The sequence below is a fragment of the Rhincodon typus genome, chromosome 5 (genome assembly GCF_021869965.1).
Source record: "Rhincodon typus isolate 14 chromosome 5, sRhiTyp1.1, whole genome shotgun sequence".
Lineage (NCBI taxonomy): Eukaryota > Metazoa > Chordata > Chondrichthyes > Orectolobiformes > Rhincodontidae > Rhincodon > Rhincodon typus.
In genome coordinates this window covers 106650-127744 of record NC_063336.1, presented here as the reverse complement: position 1 = coordinate 127744, position 21095 = coordinate 106650, and the positions used below count along the sequence as shown (strand labels likewise).

At 44.2% G+C, this 21095-nt stretch overlaps 1 protein-coding gene across 2 annotated transcripts in view; it reads right to left on the bottom strand.

Annotated features, from left to right (window-relative positions):
* Positions 1 to 18685, bottom strand: part of LOC109922385 (BTB/POZ domain-containing protein 9-like) — a 31288-nt gene extending 12603 nt beyond the window's left edge. Inside the window, exons 1-3 of one of the 2 annotated variants that reach the window (XM_020522418.2) lie at positions 18449 to 18681; positions 8651 to 8758; positions 3528 to 3606 (exon numbers count right to left, since the gene is read on the bottom strand). In XM_020522418.2, coding sequence (XP_020378007.2) covers positions 3528 to 3606; positions 8651 to 8758; positions 18449 to 18465 — 204 coding nt within the window. In that variant the 5' untranslated portion in view covers positions 18466 to 18681. Of the gene's footprint in view, positions 1 to 3527; positions 3607 to 8650; positions 8759 to 18448 lie in introns of both variants that reach the window. The other variant, XM_048597448.1, reaches the window with a different exon arrangement.
* Between the last annotated feature and the right edge of the window lie 2410 nt (positions 18686 to 21095).

Here is a 21095-nt window from a genome sequence, read left to right as displayed (position 1 = left end):
AAAAATGCAAAGTTGTTCATTTCAGAGGGAGAACAAAAGATCAGAATATTATTTAAATGTACAGAAGCTGCAGAAAGCTGCAACACAAAGGACATGTTGGGGGATGTGCACAAAACACAAAAAGCTAGCACACAGGTACAACAGGTTATCAGGAAGGGCTAATGGAATGTTGGCCCTTATTTCAAGGGGGTTGGAGATTAAGAGTAGGGAAGTTTTACTGCAACTGTACGAGATGCTGGGGAGACCACATCTGGAATACTGTGAGCAGTTTTAGAACATAGAACATAGAACAGTACAGCACAGTACAGGCCCTTTGGCCCACGATGTTGTGCCGAACTTTTACCCTAATCCTAAGGTCTATCTAACCTCCACTGTTACCTTAGACTATCATCCATATGCCTATCTAATAGCTGCTTAAATGCCCTAATGAGGCCGACTCCACTACCCTCTCCGGCAATGCATTCCACGCCCCCTACCACTCTCTGAGTAAAGAACCTACCTCTGACGTCTCCCCAATATCTACCTCTTTTCACTTTAAAGGTCTGTTCCCTCATAAAAGCTACCTCGACCCTAGAAAAAAGTCTCTGGCTGTCTACTCTATCTATACCTCTGATCATTTTGTACACCTCTATCAAGTCACCTCTCATCCTTTGTCGTTCTAAAGAGAAAAGCCATAGCTCTCTCAACCTTTCCTCGTAAGACCTTCCCTCCATTCCAGGCAACATCCTGGTAAATCTCCTCTGTGCCTTTTCCAACGCTTTCACATCTTTCCTGTAATGAGGTGACCAGAACTGGACACAATACTCCAGATGGGGCCGAACCAGGCTTTTGTATAGCTGGAGCATAACTTCACGGCTCTTGAACTCAATCCCTCTATTAATGAAAGCTAACACACCATACGCCTTCTTAACAACTCTATCCACCTGGGTGGCAGCTTTCAGGGAACTGTGGACATGAACCCCAAGATCCCTCTGCTCCTCCACACTGCCAAGAATCTTTCCGTTAACTCTGTATTCTGCTTTCAAGTTTGTCCTTCCAAAATGAATCACCTCACACTTTTCAGGGTTAAACTCCATCTGCCACTTCTCAGTCCAGCTCTGCCTTCTATCAATGTCCCTTTGTAACCTAGAACAGCCCACCGTACCGTCCACTATGTGACCCACCTTCGTATCGTCCGCAAACTTGCTAATCCAGCCTTCCATTCCTTCATCCAAATCATTTACAAAAATCACAAATAGAAGAGGACCCAGAACAGATCCTTGTGGTACACCACTCGTAACTGAGCACCATGTTGAATATTTTCTGTCCACTACCACCCTTTGTCTTCTGAAGGTCAGCCAATTCTGAATCCAATCTGCCACATTTCCCCCTTTCCCATGCCTCCTTACTTTCTGCATGAGCCTACCATGGGGAACCTTATCAAATGCCTGTTTTGGTCCCATTATTTGAGGGAAGATATCATTTCATTGAAGGCAGTTCACAGAAGGTTTGCTGGGATGATCCCTGGTATGGGAGGGATTGTCTTTATAAGCAAAGGTAGGTTGGGACTCTACTCCCTGGGGTTTAGAAGAATAATAGGCGATCTCATTGAGACTTGTAGGTTTCTTAAGGGGCTTGACAGGGTAAATGCTGAGAGGATGTTACCCCTCATGGGAGAGTCTAGGACCAGAGGGCATCGTCTCAGAATAAAGGGGCACCAATTTAAGACTGAGGTGATGGGAATTTCTTCTCTCAGAGGGTGGTGGGTCTTTGGAATTCCTTGCCACAGAGAGCTGTGGGGGCAGAGTCCTTGTGTATATTTAAGGCTGAGATGGATTCTTGATCAGTTGGGAATCAAGGGTTACAGGGAAAGGGCAGGAAAGTCGAAATGAAGAATATTAAATCAGCCGTGATCCTATTGAATGGTGGGGAGGCTCGAGGGGCCGAATGGCCTACTCCTGTCCCTAATTCTTCTGGTATTATAATCTATGCCATAACTGGTAAACCAAATATCCCATATGTCTTCTTAACCACCCTATTAACCTGCTCTGTTGCCTTCAGGGATATGTGGACAAGCACCCTGAGATTCCTAGCATCCTACCATTCAGTACTCGCCTGACTTGTTGATCATTTCACACTTCGTTTACACATCAGTTTAAATTTATGCTCTCATTCTTTTTTGTATTGCGAGCAGGAACAGCTTCTCGTTATCTACTCAATTCTCTCCAAGAGAATTGCCTCATCCTCTTCAATCTAACCTCATCACTGAAGTTTCTCATCCCTGGAACTATTCTTGTAAATTATTTCTGCATCTCTCCAATGCATTCACATCTTTCCTATAACGTGGCATCCACAAGTGTATACAATACTTCAGTTGAGAGATAACATGTATTTTGTACAAATTCAACATCACCTTCTTGCTCTTGTACTCTATGGCCCGATTAATAAAGCACAGGACACCGTATGCTTTATTAACTGCTCTTTCCACATGTTCTGCTATCTTCAATGATCTGTACACATATACATCCAGGTCTTTCTACTCCTGCACCCCTTTTAGAATCTTATCCCCTAATTTATATTATCAGCCTCATCTGCCACCTATCCACTCACTCCACCAACTTATCAATGTCCTTTTGGAGTGCCACACTGTCCTCCTCATAGTTTACAATTCTTCCAAGTTTAATGTCATCAGCAAAGTAAGCAAAATACTTAACTCGTGCCCTCGACTACCTCTTCAACCAAGAAATCTTCATTTGGGCCCTAAATATCCTAACCAATCCTCAGGTAACATTTCACTATGTTTGTGGATTTCCTTTTATCTTAGTTTCCAATCCATTGTCAAATTCTCCCCTCATAATAGAAGTCTACAGCCTTTTGGTCCATTAAGTCTGTGCTGGTCAAAAACTGGTACCTAACTATAATCACATTCTAGTCCCTCTTATTTTGTTTCTGGTTTGTCCTCTTTAGGTGTTGGGGTAAAGCAGGGGAATGGGACTGACTTGCTTGCTCAACAGACAGTTGGCATGGACTCAATGGCCTCCTGTGTGATATGACTTTAGGATTCCTGGAATTTAGCACAAAATTCAAGGAGCATGCAGTAGTGTTGGATGCTGCACTGCTGCAGGTGACTGTTGAGATATTAAACCCCATCCTCCTCGCAGATAGGTGCAGAGATCCAGTGGAATTTTTTCATGGAAGATCAAGGAAGCTATCCGTGGTGAACTGAGCCAATGTTTATCCCTCTATCAATATCATTAAAACTAGGTTATCTGGTTGCATTTCTGACATTGGGAGCTTACTGTGCCCAAACTACTTGCAGCACTTCCTACAATACAATAGCAACTACATTTAAAAGCACCTCATTGGTTGAAAAGTGGTTAAGCATGTCCTGTGGGCCTGAAAGGTGCTGTGTAAATGCAAGTCTATCATGTTTTTCCTCAATGTGCAGTAGTTCTATCTGGTCAGGTAATTCTCCCACACAACCCCAATCTGACCTTCCCTTCAAGCAAACTCATTGAAAAGTCCGAACGTTTGTCTGTAAAGCACACCTCATTGGCTGTGTTATAGGTCCCGACGATCCTGATGAACACCACCGGCTGCAACTCAAAGCTGATTGTTTGCCATGATCTGGAATCAAAACAAAGGAAGCACAAATGGAGGACAGAAGCATTTAACCAGGAGCACAGGATTAATAGAAACACTGGGAGGTTTTCTTAAAGAAGGAGTAATAGGTTTCAGCAATACCAGAATTAGACGAGCAGCCAAACACTGAGAAATGTGCAAAAATTAAAACAGAGAGAAGGGTTTAAATATGGTTGGGATATGTAAAATTTTATGCTGATTTGTTTTCCCTCAGTTACGCAGTCATGTGACAAGGTTTGAGCTCCAAGAGAGATTTTCTGGAGGTGAGAATGTTTATCGCTTGCTGAAGATTATTCTCACCTTTAATTAACATCACACATGGATTCCAGGGAATGCAAGGTCTCACTGGCACAAGATTGTAATACCTGAAGCAAAACATCTTGAGGCAGCAGCAAGAATAAATAATCAAGAATAAATAAGCAGTGTTGTTTCGGATGCAAGTAGTCCTTTTGGTAGCTTCACCAGGTTGACACCTCTTTTTAAGATGTTCCTGGTGTTGCTCTTGGCAAGCTCTCCTGCACTCTCCATTGAACCAGGGTCGATGGTAACAGTAGGGTGGGGGATATACCAGGCAATGAGGTTGCAGATTGTGCTGGAGTATGATGCTGCTGATGATGATGACCCACAGTGCCTCACAGATATTTATAAGCTGACGTTTTCCCAGCTACCATCAGTTCTGAGGAAGGGTCACCAGATCCGAAACGCTAATTCTGAAGAAAAAAAAACACAGATGCTGCCAGACCTGCTGAGCTTTTCCAGCAACTTCTGTTTTTGTCACAGATATGAGAGTTGACTTGCTAGATCTGTTGAAACTCCATTTAGCATGGTGATAGAACATAGGACAGTACAGCACAGGAACAGGCCTTTCAGCTCACCATGTCTGTACTGACCATGATGCCATTCTAAACTAGCCCCATCTGCCCTCACCTGGTCTGTATCCCTCTATCAGTTCTGATGAAGGGTGTAAACCTGAAACATCGACTTTCCTGTTCCTGATGCTGCCTGACCAGCTGTGATCCTCCAGCTCCACACTGTATTGACTCCCTCTATTCTCTGCCTGTTTATGTGTCTGTGTAAAAACTTCCTACATAGTACTTTCGTATTTGCTTCTGCCACCTTCCCTGGCAGCAGGTTCCAGGCACCTACCTACATAAAAAGGTTTCCTTGCACATTTCCTTAAACTTATCCCCTTTTGCTTTAAACCTGTGCCCCCTATTATTTGACCTTTCCACCCTGGGAAAAAGACTCTGTCTATCCACCCTATCCATGCCTCTCATAGCTTTATATACTTATATCAAATTGCCCCTCAGCCTCCAACACTCTGCTATAACAACCCAAGTTTGTCCAACCTCTCCTTATAGCTAATTTGCTTCATTCCAGGCAACATCCTGATTAACCTCTTTTGCACCCTCCACATCCTTCCTATAGTGTGGCAACCAGAACTGCACACAATACGCCAAATATGGCCTAACTATACAGCTGCAAAATGACCTGCCAACTTTTATACTCAATGCCCTGACTGAAGAAGGCAAGCATGCCATCCCCATGATCCCTCTGTATATCAATGCTACTCAGGGTCCTGCCATTTACTGCACACTTTCCTATTACATTTAACCCCCAACAAAGCATCAAGTCACAACTGACTAGATTAAACTCCATCTGTCATATCTCTGCCCAATTATCAAGCTGCATCTTTTGAGAACCTACTTCACAATCCACAACTCCACCAATTTTTGTGTTGTCTACAAACTTACTTATCAGACCATCTATATTCTCATCCGAATCATTCACATATAATAAACAACAGAAGTCATTGCACTGATCCTTGCAGAACACCACTAGTCATCAACCTCCCATGTTCTGTGACTAAGCTAATTTTGACCCCAACTTAAAGTCACCATGCATCCCATGTGATTTACTCTTCTAGACCAGACTGCCATGAAGGACCTTGTCAAATGTTTTACTAAAGCCCATGTAGACCACGTTCATTGCCCTACTCTCATCAATTATCTTTGTCACTTCCCCAAAAAACTCGATCAAATTTGAGCCAAGACCTCCCCTGCACAAATATATATTTACATACCTAGCCCTATCTCTAATAAGACCATTCTTTTTGAAATGTAAGTAAATCCTGACACTGAGAACCTTCTCCAATAAATTACCTTTCACGGATGTAAGGCTCTCTGTCCTATGAACATAGAATCCCTACAGTGCAGATAGAGGCCATTCGGACCATCGAGTCTGCACCGACCTTTTGAAGAGCATACCATGCCCCCGAAACCCCACATTTACTATGGCTAACCCACCTGGCTGCACAACCCAGGACACTAAGGGCAATATAGCACGGCCAATCCACTTAACCTGCACATCTTTGGACTGTGGGAGGAAACTGGAGCATTGGAAGAAATCCATGCAGACACAGTGAGAATGTGTAAACTCCACACAGACATCACCTGAGGCTGAAATCAAACCTGGGTCCCTGGTGCTGTGAGGTAGCAGTGCTAACCACACTGCCATCCTATGATTTCCAGTATTATCAAGGATCAACATTGACTATTCTCCAGGCTTCTGGGGTCTTGCCTATGGCTAAAGAGGATACAAAATCCCTGTCAAGGTCCCAGCAATCTCCTCCCTTACCGCCCTCAGTATCCTGGGATTGATCCCATCAGACCCTAGGGACTTATCTATCTCAATATTTTGTAAGATATCTAACACCTCCTCCTTCTTAGTATTGACATGTCCCTGAATATTAACATGTCCCTCCCACATCTTACCAGCATCCATGTTCTTCTCCTTAATGACTACCGAGGCAAAGTACTCATTAAGGACCTCACCCACTTCCTCTGGTTCCATGCATAAATTCCAGCCTTTGTCTTTGAATGGAACTAGTCTTTCCTGAGCTATCATCCTGCTCCCAGTAAAACTCCTTGGGATTCTCCTTAATTCTACTTGACAAGGATATTTCATGGCCCCTGTCTGCTCTCCTAATTCTTGTTTAAATTCTTTCCTTCTTTCTTTTTATTCCTCAAGGGCATTATCTGATTTCAGTTTCCTAAACCTTACATATGCTTCTTTTTTCTTTTTGACTAAACTTTCAATATCTCTTGTCATCTTGGTTCCCAAATCTTGCATCCTAATATTTTACCCTCACAGGAATTTGCTAGTCCTGAACTCTGATCAACTCCCATGTCAGATGAGGATTTACCCCCAAACAGCTGCTCCCAATCTAATTTCTCCAGTTCCTGTCTAATCTGTTGAAATTAGCCTTCCCCCAGTTTAGCACTTTCACCTAAGGGCTAGTCTTATCTTTATCCACAACAATCTTAAAATTTACTAAGGAGCAGAAATGCTCCTTAATCCTAAGCCACTGAAACTTCAATCACCTGGCCACACTCATTCCCCAATACAAGGTCTTGTATGGTCTCTTCTCTAGTTGGACTATCTAAAAATTGTTTCATTAAACACTCCTGGATGCACTTACCAAATTTTGCCCAATTTAAGCCCCTGGCGCTAAGGGAGTCCCAGCTGATACTCAGGAAATTAAAACCACCCAAATACAATGACCCCATTGTTTTTACATCTTTCTATGACCTGCTTACACATCTGTTCCTCTATCTCCTGCTGGCTTTTGGGAGGCCTGTAATATAACCCCATCATAGTGATTACACCTTTCTTATTCCGAGTTTTATCCATTTGGCCTCACTGAATGAGCCTTCCAAGATGTCCTCCTTCAGTGCAACTGGGACATTGTCCTTAATCAGTAATACAACCCCTTTTATATCTCTCTATCATGCCTGAAACATCTAAACCCTGGAACGCTGGGCTGCCAGTCCTGCCCTTCTCTTAAACAAGATTCTGTAATGGCTACCACATCTTAGTTCCATGCATTAATCCAAGCACCAAGCTCATCTGCCTTATCTGCTATAATCTTTGCATTAAGATAAATACACTTCAGACCACCAGTCCCACCATGTTCATTAATCTGGCCCTGACTGTTCTTCCTATTAGATAGACTTACTTGACTTAACCTCTACATTCTCCTCAATCACTCCACTTGCTGACCTTCTGCTCTGGTTCCCAATGCCCCCCCTCCACCCCATCCAACACAATACTTTAAACCCCCCTGAGTAGCACTAGCAAACCTCCCTGCCCTCCAGTTTACATGCAACCTGTCCTTCTTCTACAGGTCCTGCCTGCCCTGGAAGATATCTGAAGCCCTCCCTCTAACACCAACTCTTTAGGCATACATTAAACTGATTACGTTCCCATTTCTGGCCTCACCAGCACGTGGCATAGGGAGTAATTGAGGAGCAATTCCCTCCTGAATGTATACTGCTGTGCTGCCACCTCTGCTGGGTCAGTCCTGCCAGCGGTACAGGACATACCCAGGGGTGTTGACAGTGTTGTCTGGGATACTGTCTTTAGGGTAAGATTCTGCGAGTGTGACATACTGCTGCTTGACTAGTCTGTGGGACAGCTCTCCCAGTTTTGGCACTAGCCCCCAAACGTTATCTTTCTTGGTGTATAGGTCGATACTGGGTGTTCCATCTGATTTAATTTCTTTCTTGAGATTTTGTAGTGATTGGTACAATGAATGGCTGCTAGGCCATTTCAGAGGGCAGCTGAAAGTCAACCACATTGCTGTGGGTCTGGAGTCATATGTAGGCCAGACCAGGTAAGGATGGCAGTTTCTTTCCCTAAAGGACATTAGTGAACCAGATGGGTTTTTCTGACAATCAACAATAGGTTCACAGTCACCAGTCTGACTCCGTTAGAGAGAGTCATGTGACTCAATGACACAGATTCTGTTATTTCTGCTTCCCACTTGTATCATGGAGAGCTTATACAAACACATGACCAACGAAATTAGGAACAGTTGGCTACTCGAACTTTTGAGTTTATTGCACCTTTTAATCAGATTAGTTTGTCAATTTGTTCTAGATGTATTTGTGGAAACATCCAATTTATTTACCAATAGTAGGGGAACCATAAAAGATAAACTGTGAAAATAGCAGGGAATGATTCTGACCTGCACGTAACTTTTGTACGATCTGCCACCATCCTCCACTGCTGCTGGTTGTTGGAGACTTCAATGTAGAAACTGTAGCTTCGATCATCACAATCCCAGAGCAGTAGCCTGATTGGAAATACATATTGTAAAATGGAACTGCCAACTCAGTCCCTTGATTTTTGCACAGGAACAGGGGAAGGTCATTCAGTCCCCCAGCCTGAACCTGTTCTGGACTTATTATTGAATTCAACACCTTCAGATTAATAACCCACTCCCATTCCTTCCCTTTCTTTTAGCTTTACTTATTGCATTCTCTATCACCATGTCCTCTTTCCCCTCGTCCTACTCCAGTGGGATGATCTGTCCTTTCCAGTTTGGCAGCTAGCTACACCATTGTTCTGCCATTCTCACATTCCAATCACTTATCTGCACAATTAAACATCCTTTCTCACCAGCACTCTCCGCCACCACTACAGCATAAATACTGTCCCCATCACACTTCACATCAGCTCTGATGAAGAGTCATCTAGACTAGAAATGTTAGCTTGCTCTCTCTCCATGAATGCTGCCTGATCCGCTGTGATCTCCAGCATTGTTTGTGTTTTGGAGTAGGTCATTCAGCCCCTCAAGGCTATTACACAGGAACAGAAGATCATTCAGTTACCCCCCGACTTCAATCTGTTACACAAGACTGGGAGAAGGTTATTCTGCTCTCCTTAAGTCTGTTACATGGAAACAGGAGGAGTAGCTCAGTCCCTCATGTCCGTTACACAGGAACAACAACAGACCATTCACTCAGAGTCTATGAGTACAGGAGGCAGCTATCTGACCCCTCAAGCCTGTTACGTTGTTCTGTAAGTGAAGAAGTCACTCAGTAAAATGCAAATCCCTACCACATGGTGTTAACTCAATATCATTACAATTATACAGCTATTCCATGAGGCTTTTCCTTATCTGATTCATGCTGTAAGTTCAAAGCTGAAAACATACTGTTTTTATTAAAGGTTCACCTGCTTTGAAAACTGTTCACAATAAATGGTTGTAACAAATCCCACCACAGCAATCTAAAACAATCAATGGCATTCAAAAGCAAACAACACACAACATCATAAAACAGAATTCAATTTGCCCGATCTCCCAATGTTGATTAATGGATCATTTAAAATGTTTCTGAATCCAGATTCCATTTTCACCAAAACTGACCCATTCTTTCATGGAATGTTACCTATCTGAGGTTTCCTTCAGTGGTGGAGGTGAGTATATACAGAAACTGGCATGTATTTCAACTCCATTTTACTACTGACCCTCAATGTCCCTTTCTTAAAAATTCACTTGTGGGACGTGGACGGTGTTGGCTGCCCCAGCATTTTCTGCCCGTCTGTAATTGTCCCCCTTGAGAAGGTGGTGGTGAGCTGCTTCGTTGAACTGCTGAGTCCACGTGCTGTAGGTAGACCCATAATGCTCGAAGGGAGACATTTCCAAGCTTTTGACTCAGTGACACTGAAGGAACAGCAATATATTTCCAAGTCAGGATGGTTTGTGGTTTGGAGGGGAACTTACTGGTGGTGATGTTCCTATATATTTTCTGCCCTTGTGCTTCTAGATGGATAAGCTATCTAAGGATCTTGGTGAATTTCTTCAGTGCATTTTGTACATAGTACACACTGCTGCTTTGTTCTGGATGGTGTCGAGCTTCTTCAGTTTTGTTGGGGCTGCACTCACCCAGGCAAGTGAGGGGCTTTCCATCACACTCCTGTCTTGTGCCTTGTAGATGATGAACAGGCTTTGGGGAGTCAGTAAGTGAGTTATTTGCCGCAGTATTCCTAGCCTCTGACCTGTTGTTGTAGCCACTGTGTTTATGTGACGAGTCCAGTTGAGTTTCTGGTCAATGGTAACCCCCAAGATGTTTACAGTGGGGGATTCAGTGATGATAACAACATCGACAGTCAAGGGGTGGTGGTAAGATGGTCATTGCCTGGTATTTGTGCAGTGCAAATGTTACCTGCCACTTGTCAGCTCAAGCCTGGCTGTTGTCTGAATCTTGTTGCATTTGAACATGAGCTGCTCCAGTATCTGAGGAGGCTTTTTTTTAATTCATTCCCAGAATGCGGGCATCGATGTCAAGGCCAGCATTTATCGTCCAGATAGCAGCTGCTGATTGCACAATGTTCAGCGCCAGGGAGGAAATCGACTTTTTTCTATTCATTCACAGGATGAGGGCATCGCTGGCTAGGCCAGCATTCATTGCCCATCCAGAATCGCCCAGAGGGCAGTTATAAGTCAACCACATATTGATGATACGAAGGTGGGTCGAGTTGTGGATAGTGCAGAGGGTTCTAGGTTACAAAGGGATATTGATAGGATGCAGAGCTGGGCTGAGAAGTGGCAGATGGAGTTTAACCCTGAGAAGTGTGAGGTGATTCATTTTGGAAGGACAAACTTGAAAGCAGAATACAGGGTGAACGGAAAGATTCTTGGCAGTGTGGAGGAGCAGAGGGATCTTGGGGTTCTTGTTCCCAGTTCCCTGAAAGCTTCCACCCAGGTGGATAGAGTTGTTAAGAAGGCGTACGGTGTGTTAGCTTTCATTAACAGAGGGATTGAGTTCAAGAGCCGTGAAGTTATGCTCTAGCTATTCAAAACACTGGTTCGGCCACATCTGGAGTATTGTGTCCAGTTCTGGTTGCCTCATTACAGGAAAGATGTGGAAGTGTTGGAAAAGGTGCAGAGGAGATTTACCAGGATGTTGCCTGGAATGGAGGGAAGGTCTTACGAGGAAAGGTTGAGAGAGCTAGGGCTTTTCTCTTTAGAATGACAAAGGATGAGAGGTGACTTGATAGAGGTATACAAAATGATCAGAGGTATAGATAGAGTAGACAACCAGAGATTTTTTCCGAGGGTGGAGGTTCCTATTATGAGGGGGCATAGTTTTAAAGTGAGTGGAGGTAGATATAGGGGAGACGTCAGAGGTAGGTTCTTTACTCAGAGTGGTAGGGGCGTGGAATGCATTACCGGAGAGGGCAGTGGAGTCGGCCTCATTAGGGCCATTTAAGCGGCTATTAGATAGGCATATGGATGATAGTATAAGGTAGCGGTGGAGGTTAGATAGACCTTAGGATTAGGGTAAAAGGTCGGCACAACATCGTGGGCCAAAGGGCCTGTACTGTGCTGCACTGTTCTACGTTCACATTGCTGTGGGTCTGGAGTCACATGTGGGCCAGACCAGGTAAGGATGGCAGATTCCTTCCCTAAAGGACATTAGTGAACCAGATCGGTTTTTCTGACAATCGACAATGGATTCATGACCGTCATTAGACTTTAATTCCAGATATTGCACTATTGTCGTGGCAGGATTCGAAGCCCCCAGAACAGTCCAGCATAGTACCATGAGGCCTGGTCCTGCCATGGCAGATGGTGGAATTTGAATTCGATAAACATCTGGAATTAAGAGTCTGAAAAACCCCTCACGCTGTGAATGAATTTAAAAAAAAGGCCATTTCCTCCCTGGTGCTGAACATTGTACAATCAGCAGTGAACATCCCCACTTCTGACATCATAGAACATAGAACAGTACGGCACAGTGCAGGCCCTTCGGCCCACGATGTTGTACTGACCTATTAGCCCACTGAGATCAAACTACCCTGCATACCGTACATTTTATTATCCTCCATGTGCCTATCCAAGAGTCGCTTAAAAGTCTCTAAAGTATCTGACTCCACGACAACTGCTGGCAGCGCATTCCACACGCCCACCACTTTCTGTGTGAAGAACCTACCTCTGACATCTCCCCTATACCTTCCTCCAATCACCTTAAAATTATGCCCCTTGTAATAGTCATTTCTGCCCTGGGAAAAAGTTTTTGACTATCCACTCTATCTATGCCTCTCATCATCTTGTAAACCTCTATCAAGTCACCTCTTATCGTTCTTTGCTCCAATAAGAAAAGCCCTACCTCCCTCAACCTTTCCTCATAAGACCTGCCCTCCAGTCCAGGCAGCATCCTGGTAAATCTTCTCTGCATTCTCTCTAAAGCTTCCGCATCTTTCCTATAATGAGGAGACCAGAAGTGAACACAATATTCCAGGTGCGGTCTAACCAGGGTTTTATAGAGCTGCAGCATAACCTCGTGGCTCTTAAACTCAATTCCCCTGCCAATGAAAGCCAACACACCATATGCCTTCTTTACAACCCTATCAACTTGGGTGGCAACTTTGAAGGATCTATGGATGTGGACCCCAAGATCCCTCTGTTCCTCCACACTGTCAAGAATCCTGCCATTAACCCTGTATTCTGCATTCAAATTCAACCTTTCAAAATGAATTACTTCACATTTTTCTGGGTTGAATTCCATCTGCCACTTCTTTGCCCAGCTCTGCATCCTGTCAATGTCCCGTTGCAACCTACAACAGCCCTCCACGCTGTCCACAACTCCACCAACCTTCGTGTCATCGGCAAACTTACTAACCCACCCTTCCACTTCCTCATCCAAGTCATTTATAAAGATCACAAAGAGCAGTGGTCCCAGAACAGATCCCTGCAGAACACCACTGGTCACTGAGCTCCAGGCTGAATACTTTTCATCTACTACTACCCTCTGCCTTCTATTGGACAGCCAATTCTGTATCCAGACAGACAAATTTCCCTGAATCCCATGCCTCCTTACTTTCTGAATGAACCTACCATGTGGAACCTTATCAAATGCCTTGCTAAAATCCATATTCACCACAGTATGATGGAGGGAAAGTCACTGATGAAGCAGCTGAAGATGGTTGGGTCTGGGGCACTACCCTAAGGAACTCCTGGAGCTGAGATGACTGACCTCCAACAAACACAACCATTGTCCTACATACCAACCAGTGAAGAGTATGCCCCTTGATACTCACTGATTCCAGTTATGATCAGGCTCCTTGATGCCACACTTGGTCGAATGTGGCTTTTATGACAAGCGTGATTACTCTCACCTCTCCTCTGGAATTCAGCTCTTTTGTCAATATTTGAACCAAGGCTGCAATGAGATCAGGAGCTGAGTGGCCCTGGTGGAACCCAAACTGGGTGTCACTGAGCAGGTTATTGCTGAGCAGGTGCTGCTTGATAGCGCTGTTAGTGACACCTTCCTTCACTTTACTGATGATCGAGAGGAGACTGATGGGGCGGTAATTGGCCGGGTTGGATTGGACCTGCATAGGAGACTGATAGCAAAGATAAGAGCCCATGGGATCCATGGAAATTTAGCAAAATTGATCCAGAACTGGCCAAGTGACAGAAAGCAGAGTGTGATGGTCAAGGGGTGCTTTTGTGACTGAAAGCCTGTGTTCAGCAGGGTCCCACAGGGATCATCGTTGGGGCCATTGTTTTCTGTGGTTTATATAAATGATTTATACTTGAATGTCGGAGGACTGATCGATAAGGTTGCAGATGATACGAAAATTGGTGGGGTGGTAAATAGTGAGGAGAATAGCCTTAGAACGCAGAAGGATATAGATGGGCTGGTCAGATGGCTAATCAGCGGTAAATGGAATTCAATCAGGATAAGCGTGAGGTAATGCACTCAGGTAGAATTAACAAAATGAAGGAATGCATGGCGAGTGGTACAATTCTGAGAAACATCAAAGGTCAGCTCTGATGAAGAATGATCTAGACTCGACCGTCAGCTTGCTCTCTCGCCTTGGATGCTGCCTGACCCACTGTGAATTTCAGTATTTTTCACTTTTCAGTACAGATTCCAGCATTTGCAGGAATTTGCTCCGAGAAAGATCAGAGGGACCTTGTTGTGCATATACACAGGTCTCTTAAGGTATCAGGACAGGTGGATAAAATGGTTAAGACAACTTGCCTCCATAAGCCCTAGCATAGAGTTTAAGAGCTGGGAGATTATGCTGGAAATGGATAAAATGCTGGTTAGGCCACAGCTAGAATATTGGAAGCACATTATAGAAGGGTTGTAGTGACACTGGAGAGGGTCCAGAGGAAATTTACCAGGATATTGCCTGGCTTCGAGAGTTTCAGTTATGAAGAGAGATTATATAGTCTGGGATAACAAGGTGTGGAGCTGGATGAACACAGCAGGCCAGGCAGCATCAGAGGAGCAGGAAAGCTGACGTTTCAGGTCTGGACCCTTCTTCAGAAATGGGAGAGGGGAAGGGGGCTCTGAAATAAATAGAGAGAGGGGGAGGCAATGATACCATCAACCTCCGGATTCAACGAATCATTCTCCGCTACTTCCGCCATCTGCAATCCGACCCCACTACCAAGGATATATTTCCTTCCCCACCCTTATCTGCTTTCTGGAGGAACCGCTCTCTCCGAGACTCCCTCGTCCACTCCACACTAGCCCCACCACCCCCGGCACTTTTCCCTGCAACCGCAGGAGGTGCTACACCTACACCTACACGTCCCCCCCAGGCCCCAAGAAAACCTTCCACATTAAACTGACGTTCATCTACACATCTGCTAATGTGGTATACTGTACCCGCTGTACCCGATGTGGCCTCCTCTACATCGGGGAAACCAAGCGGAGGCTTGGAGACCGCTTTGTGGAGCAGCTATGCTCGGTTCATGGCAAACGACAACACCTCCCAGTCGCGAACCACTTCAACTCCCCCTCCAACTCCTCAGACAACATGTCTATCCTGGGCCTCCTCCAGTGCCACAATGATGCCACCCGAAGGCTGGAGGAACAGCACCTCATATTCCGCGTGGGAACCCTGCAGCCCAATGGTCTCAATGTGGACTTCACAAGCTTCAAAATCTCCCCACCCCCCCGACCTCATCCCAAGACCAGCACAGCTCGTCCCTGCCTCCTTGACCCGTCTGTCTTTTCTCCCACCTATCCACTCCTGCCACCTCACTGACCAACCCTACCCCCACTTCCTACCTACTAAGCCTCATCCCCGCCTCCTTGACCTGTCTGTCTTCCCTCCCACCTACTCACCCCTCCCTCCTCACTGTCCAACCCCCATCCCAACTCTCTACCTACACTCACCTATACTGGCTCCAACCCGGTCTCCTTGACCTGTCTGTCTTCTCTCCACCTATTTGCTCCTCTATCCACCTTCTATCATCACCTCCCCCTTCTCTATTTATTTGAGCCCACTTCCCCTCCCCCATTTCTGAAGAAGGGTCCAGACCCAAAACGTCAGCTTTCCTGCTCCTCTGATGCTGCCTGGCCTGCTGTGTTCCTCCAGCTGTACACCTTGTTATCTCAGACTCCAGCATCGGCAGTTCCTACTATCTCTATATACAATGGGGTTATCTTCTTTGGAGCAGGGAGACTGAGGGGTGACATGTTTGAGAACTACACAAGTATGAGGAACATAGATAGTGTAGATAGGAAGAAATGTTTCTTCTTGGTGAAGGGATAAATGACCACACGGCATAGATTTAGGGTAATGAGCATGAAGCTTATAGGAGATGTGATGAAAAATCTTTTCACCCAGAGAATGGTGAGAATCTAGAACTCACTGCCTGCAAGGGTGGTAGAGGCAGAGCCCTCATAACATTTAAGTAGTATTTAAATGTGCACTTGTGACACTCCATGAGCCATGTGCTGGAAAATAGCATTAGCACATTCAGGTGGTTGTTTCTGACTGGCACAAACTCGATGGGCCAAAGGGCTTTTTGCTGTGCTGTAGATCTCTATGACTTTTCATTACTCAGTCCATACTTTTCCCACTATCAACTAATTTTTGTTCTAATTATTATCTGTAAACTTTTCCCCACTATGGATATTGAATCGGCTGTCCTGTATTTGCTTGGTGTTTCCAGCCTAAAAAGATGTAATGTGTTTGTGATGAAACTGAGGAACTTGTGTATCTATATTCTGGCATTGTTTGCTGCAAGTTAGGTCTCTTGGAGTTCTGGATTGGACATATGGGTTTGTTTCTATGTTTGGAGTTGAGCATTAGTTTTTGAGGGAGAACTCCAATACCCGTAACTCCAAGCGACAGAGAGTCACCAGTGTTTCTCAGGTCTTATCCAGAGTACTTAAGGAGAGGACTTTCCAGATTGATTCAACCTGGGCAAGGGAGTTGTTAGAGAGGTATCTTGCTCCAAATTGTTGAGAAGTCTTTCCATAGAGAAAAATATGTTAAGCAGAAATCCTAGCACCAGGAGTTTAAAGTAATGAAGTTATCACAGACCACAGGGTTGGGGATATAGTCGGTAGAAAAGAAATGAAGTCATTTGAAGTTTAAAAGAAAAGAGAAAGGAATTGAAGCTGTGTCTGAGAGAATGTGGAAGGAAACTAAGTCAGGAGCATTATAATGATAATGAAGGAAGGGTTATCTACAGTTCCAGCAGATAAACGTGAGATTTTAATCACTTCAAGCTCATCAAAGTATTAAACAAACAGAAAATTTCTTTCTTGGAAATGAGCTGGGCTGAGTCTTGCTAGAAATGCAGCACCAGATGTCCTTGAAAGTATAATAATGTTTCTAAGCTGTATCATGCTTTAAACATTTCTACTAACAATCTTTGAATCTATGTTATAATGGATTAGAGCGGATTTTTCCATGTTTATTGATTTCTGGTGTTAATACCTTTTTTAGTTTTATTGTTAAAAATAAGATTGCAACATTGTGTGCTTCCGTTTTCAGAAGAGATTGCCTTGTTAAAATAATTATAATCAATCGGACCAGGTTCCTGTTGAGAGTAACATCAACTGAACATTTACCCATATCATTTAGGGCTACTAGATCATAATAATATGCAATCCTCAAGTCCTCTGTCAGCACTAATGAGGACTAGAGTACTTAAGCCAGTCCCTTCACAATTTCCACACTCAACTCCCTCAGCATCCCTCACATGTATTCTACTGAGTTCTCGTCAGTTCTTCACTTTCAGCAGTACCAACCTTTAAAGTAACAACTCTTTCATCTATTAATAACCTACCCCCATTCACACTGATGGGGAAGCCCATCAAACATGTTACTCCTCAAATAATGGAACAGTCTATGTCCAAATGCAGCAAGGCCTGAAAAACATCCAGGCTTGGGCTGAGAAGTGGTAATAACAATCAGGCCACGTTAGTGCCATGCAATGATGCTCTCCGACAAGATGATCTCCAAACATCATCCTTTGACATTCAATGGCATTACCTTCACTGAAACCCCCACTATCAACATCTTAGGACTTACCACTGACCAGAAGTTGGACTGGATTCAGTATATAAATGCAGTGGCTATAAGAGCAGGTCAGAGGTTAGGAATACTGCAGTGAGTAACTCACCTCCTGACTCCCCAAAACCTGTCCACCATCTAGAAGGTACAAGTAAGGGGTGTGATGAAACACTTGCCTGGATGGGTGCAGCCCCAACAACACTCAAGAAGCTTGACACCATCCAGGACAAAAGAACCCACTTGATTGCCACCACATCCACAAGCATCCACTCCCTCCACCACAAACGCTCAGTAACCACAGTGTGTACTATCTACATGACACACTGCTGAAATTCACCATGGCTTCTGAAACAGCATCTTCCAAACCCACAACCTCTTCCATCTCTCAGGACAAGGGCAGTAGTTACATGGGAACATCACCACCTGCAAGTTACACTTCAATCCACTCACCATCCCGACTTTGAAATACATTGCTGTTCCTTTGTTTTAAATGAGTAAAAATCCTGGAATTTCTTCCCTAGCAGCACTGCAGAGGTTCTTATGCTCCGAGGACTGCAGCAGTTCAAGATGGTTGCTCACCACCACCTTTTTGAGGGCAATTAGAGATGAAAACTGACTTTGTCACGATTACATACAGAAACACCCAGGTTAACACAACCATTGGTCTTCGACAATGTGGGCTGAGTGTCTATACCCCAGTTACCTCATGGTTCCGATCATGAAAGGCTGTGCTAGCTGGACCACAATGGCTCCACTTCCCAGCTGATGACAGGTGTAACCAGAATCCCAGTCGTAATTCTTTGTGTCTCCATTTAATAAAGCATTTCGAGTGCGACTTACTCCTTCTGTTACAGTGGCACTGGCACCAACTGTGGCCACATTTTCTGTGGGAACTGAATCATTGTGTTAAATACAACCTCAGTAAAATACAGAAATGGAGAAGATCTGCAGGGAAAAGTCAGAGCTAACAACAAAGTGAAAGAGCAAAAGTGGTTGCTCCAAGAACAAGTGTATATTTTTGGCAAAAACATCAAAAGTTAACAGAATACATGTATGGCTTCTCTAATATGAAAACAAGCACAAGAGGGGAGTTCCAAAGCTTCAGTATCATGAGTTTATGAATGTGGAATAAAATGAATGACCTGGACACTGAGTGGAGTGGGAGCACCTGGGCAATCGCGATCAAAATATCAACTGGTTTAGAACAGTTATGGACAAGGATGTTGAAGGTGGTTCAGGATTTGATAAGAAGGAAAAGAGAGGCTTTTAGCAGTTACAAAGGGAGCAAATCAATAAAGGCGCTAGTGGAGTACAGAAATTGCAGGGGTGTACTAAAGAAAGCAGGGCTGAAGGACAGCTAACTTGGTACTGCTAGTGGGAGGCATTCAAGAGTATGATGACGAGAGTTCAGAGGCATTACGCTCCTGTTAGAGTGAAGGGTAAGGCTGGTAAGATTCAGGAACAATGGATGAATAAAGATATTGAGGTTTAATTCAAGAATAAGAGAGAATCTTATTTCAGATACAGACAACGTGGTTCAATTGAATCTCAATTAATATAAAGAGTGTAGGGGCATTCTTAAGAGAGAAATCAGAGGAAGGCAGATAAGGTTAAGAATAATCCAAAGAGATTCTACAAATACATTAAGAGCAAGAGGGTAACTAGAGAGAGGGTAGGGCCTCTTAAAGATCCAGGGGGTCGTCTTTGAGTTGAACCTCAGGAGGTAGGAGATGCTAAATGAACATTTCACATCAGTTTTTACAGTGGAGAAAGAAATGGAGCCTAGAGAATGCAGAGAAATTAACTATGATGTTTTAAAAACAGTTCAGATTACATAAGAGGAAATTCGGGAGGTTAAAGAATATAAAGGTGGACAAATCTTCGGGACCTGATCTAATGTATCCCAGAACGTTGTGCGAAGTAAGGGAGGAAATTGCAAGACCCTTTGCAGAAATACTTGCATCATCTATAACTACGGGTGAGGTGCCTGAAGACTGGAGTGTGGCTAATGTTGTACCTTTGTTTACGAAAGGTAATTGTAAGGAGAAGCTGGGGAACTATAAACCTATAAAGTCTGACTTCGGTTGTGGGTAAATTGTTGGAGGTGGTTATAAAAGATGGGATTTATAGACATTCAGAGAGGCAAAAATTGACTAGGGGTAGTCAGCATGATTTTATGTTATGAAATCATGTCTCACAAACTTGATAGAATTTTTGAGCAAGTTACCAAAAAGATTCATGACCGCAGAGCAATGGACATTGAGGTTGTAGGCATGCTCGCTGAGCTGATGTGTTTGATTGCAGACGTTTCATCACCCTGCTATGCAACATCGTCACTGCACCTCCAGTGAAGCGTCGGTGTTCTGTCCCACTTGTTATTTATTTGCCTCGGTTTGCTGGGGTAGTTGGTATCACTTCCGGTTCTGTTTTTTATGGTTTGTATATCGGGTCCAGTTCAACGTGTTTGTTGATGGAGTTCTGGTTGGAATGCCTGGCATGTGTGGCATGTGCTATTATGGATGTGTTGTCCCAGTCAACTTCATGTCCTTCTTTGTCTGTGTGTATTGAGACCAGTGAGAATTGGTCGAGTCTCTTGGTGGCTAGCTGGTGTTTGTGTATCCTTATCGTAGTTTTCTTCCTGTTTGGCCTATGTAATGTCTCTCACAGTGCTTACATAGTATTTTGTATATTATGTTGGCTTTATTGGCTGTGGGTATGGGATCCTTTATGTTTGTCGGCAGCTGTTGCAGGGTGTTTGTTGGTTTGTGGGCTACCCTGATACCTAGGGTAGGAGTAGTCTTGTCGTCATCTTTGATATGTCTCTGATGTACGGTAGGGTGACTAGTGTGTCTGACCATGTTGTGTCTTCTTCTATTAGTCTGTCGCAGAAGTAACAGCGGATTGTGCTTTTTGGATATCTCTTTAAAAACTCCACGCAAGTGCTCCTGTCCTGCTTTGCACAATTCCAGTTGCTGCAGTGTGTTGTGGCTCGTTTGAATAATGTCCTGATGCAGTTCCGTTTATGGGTGTTGGGGTGGTTGCTGGAGTAATTAATTATCTGGTCTGTATATGTGGTCCTTCTGTCTATGCTAGTCTGGAGTTCCCCGTTGTTCTTATGTTTTACCATTATGTCTAGGAAGGATAGTCGGTTATCGGTAGTCCCAGACATAAAGGTGGAACGTAAGAACAACGGGGAACTCCAGACTAGTGTATACATAAAGACCACCCATATGGACCAGAGATAACAAGGTGTAGAGCTGGATGAACGCAGCAGGCCAAGCAGCATCAGAGGAGCAGGAAGGCTGACGTTTCGGACCTAGACCCTTCTCAGAAATGGGGGAGGGGAAGGG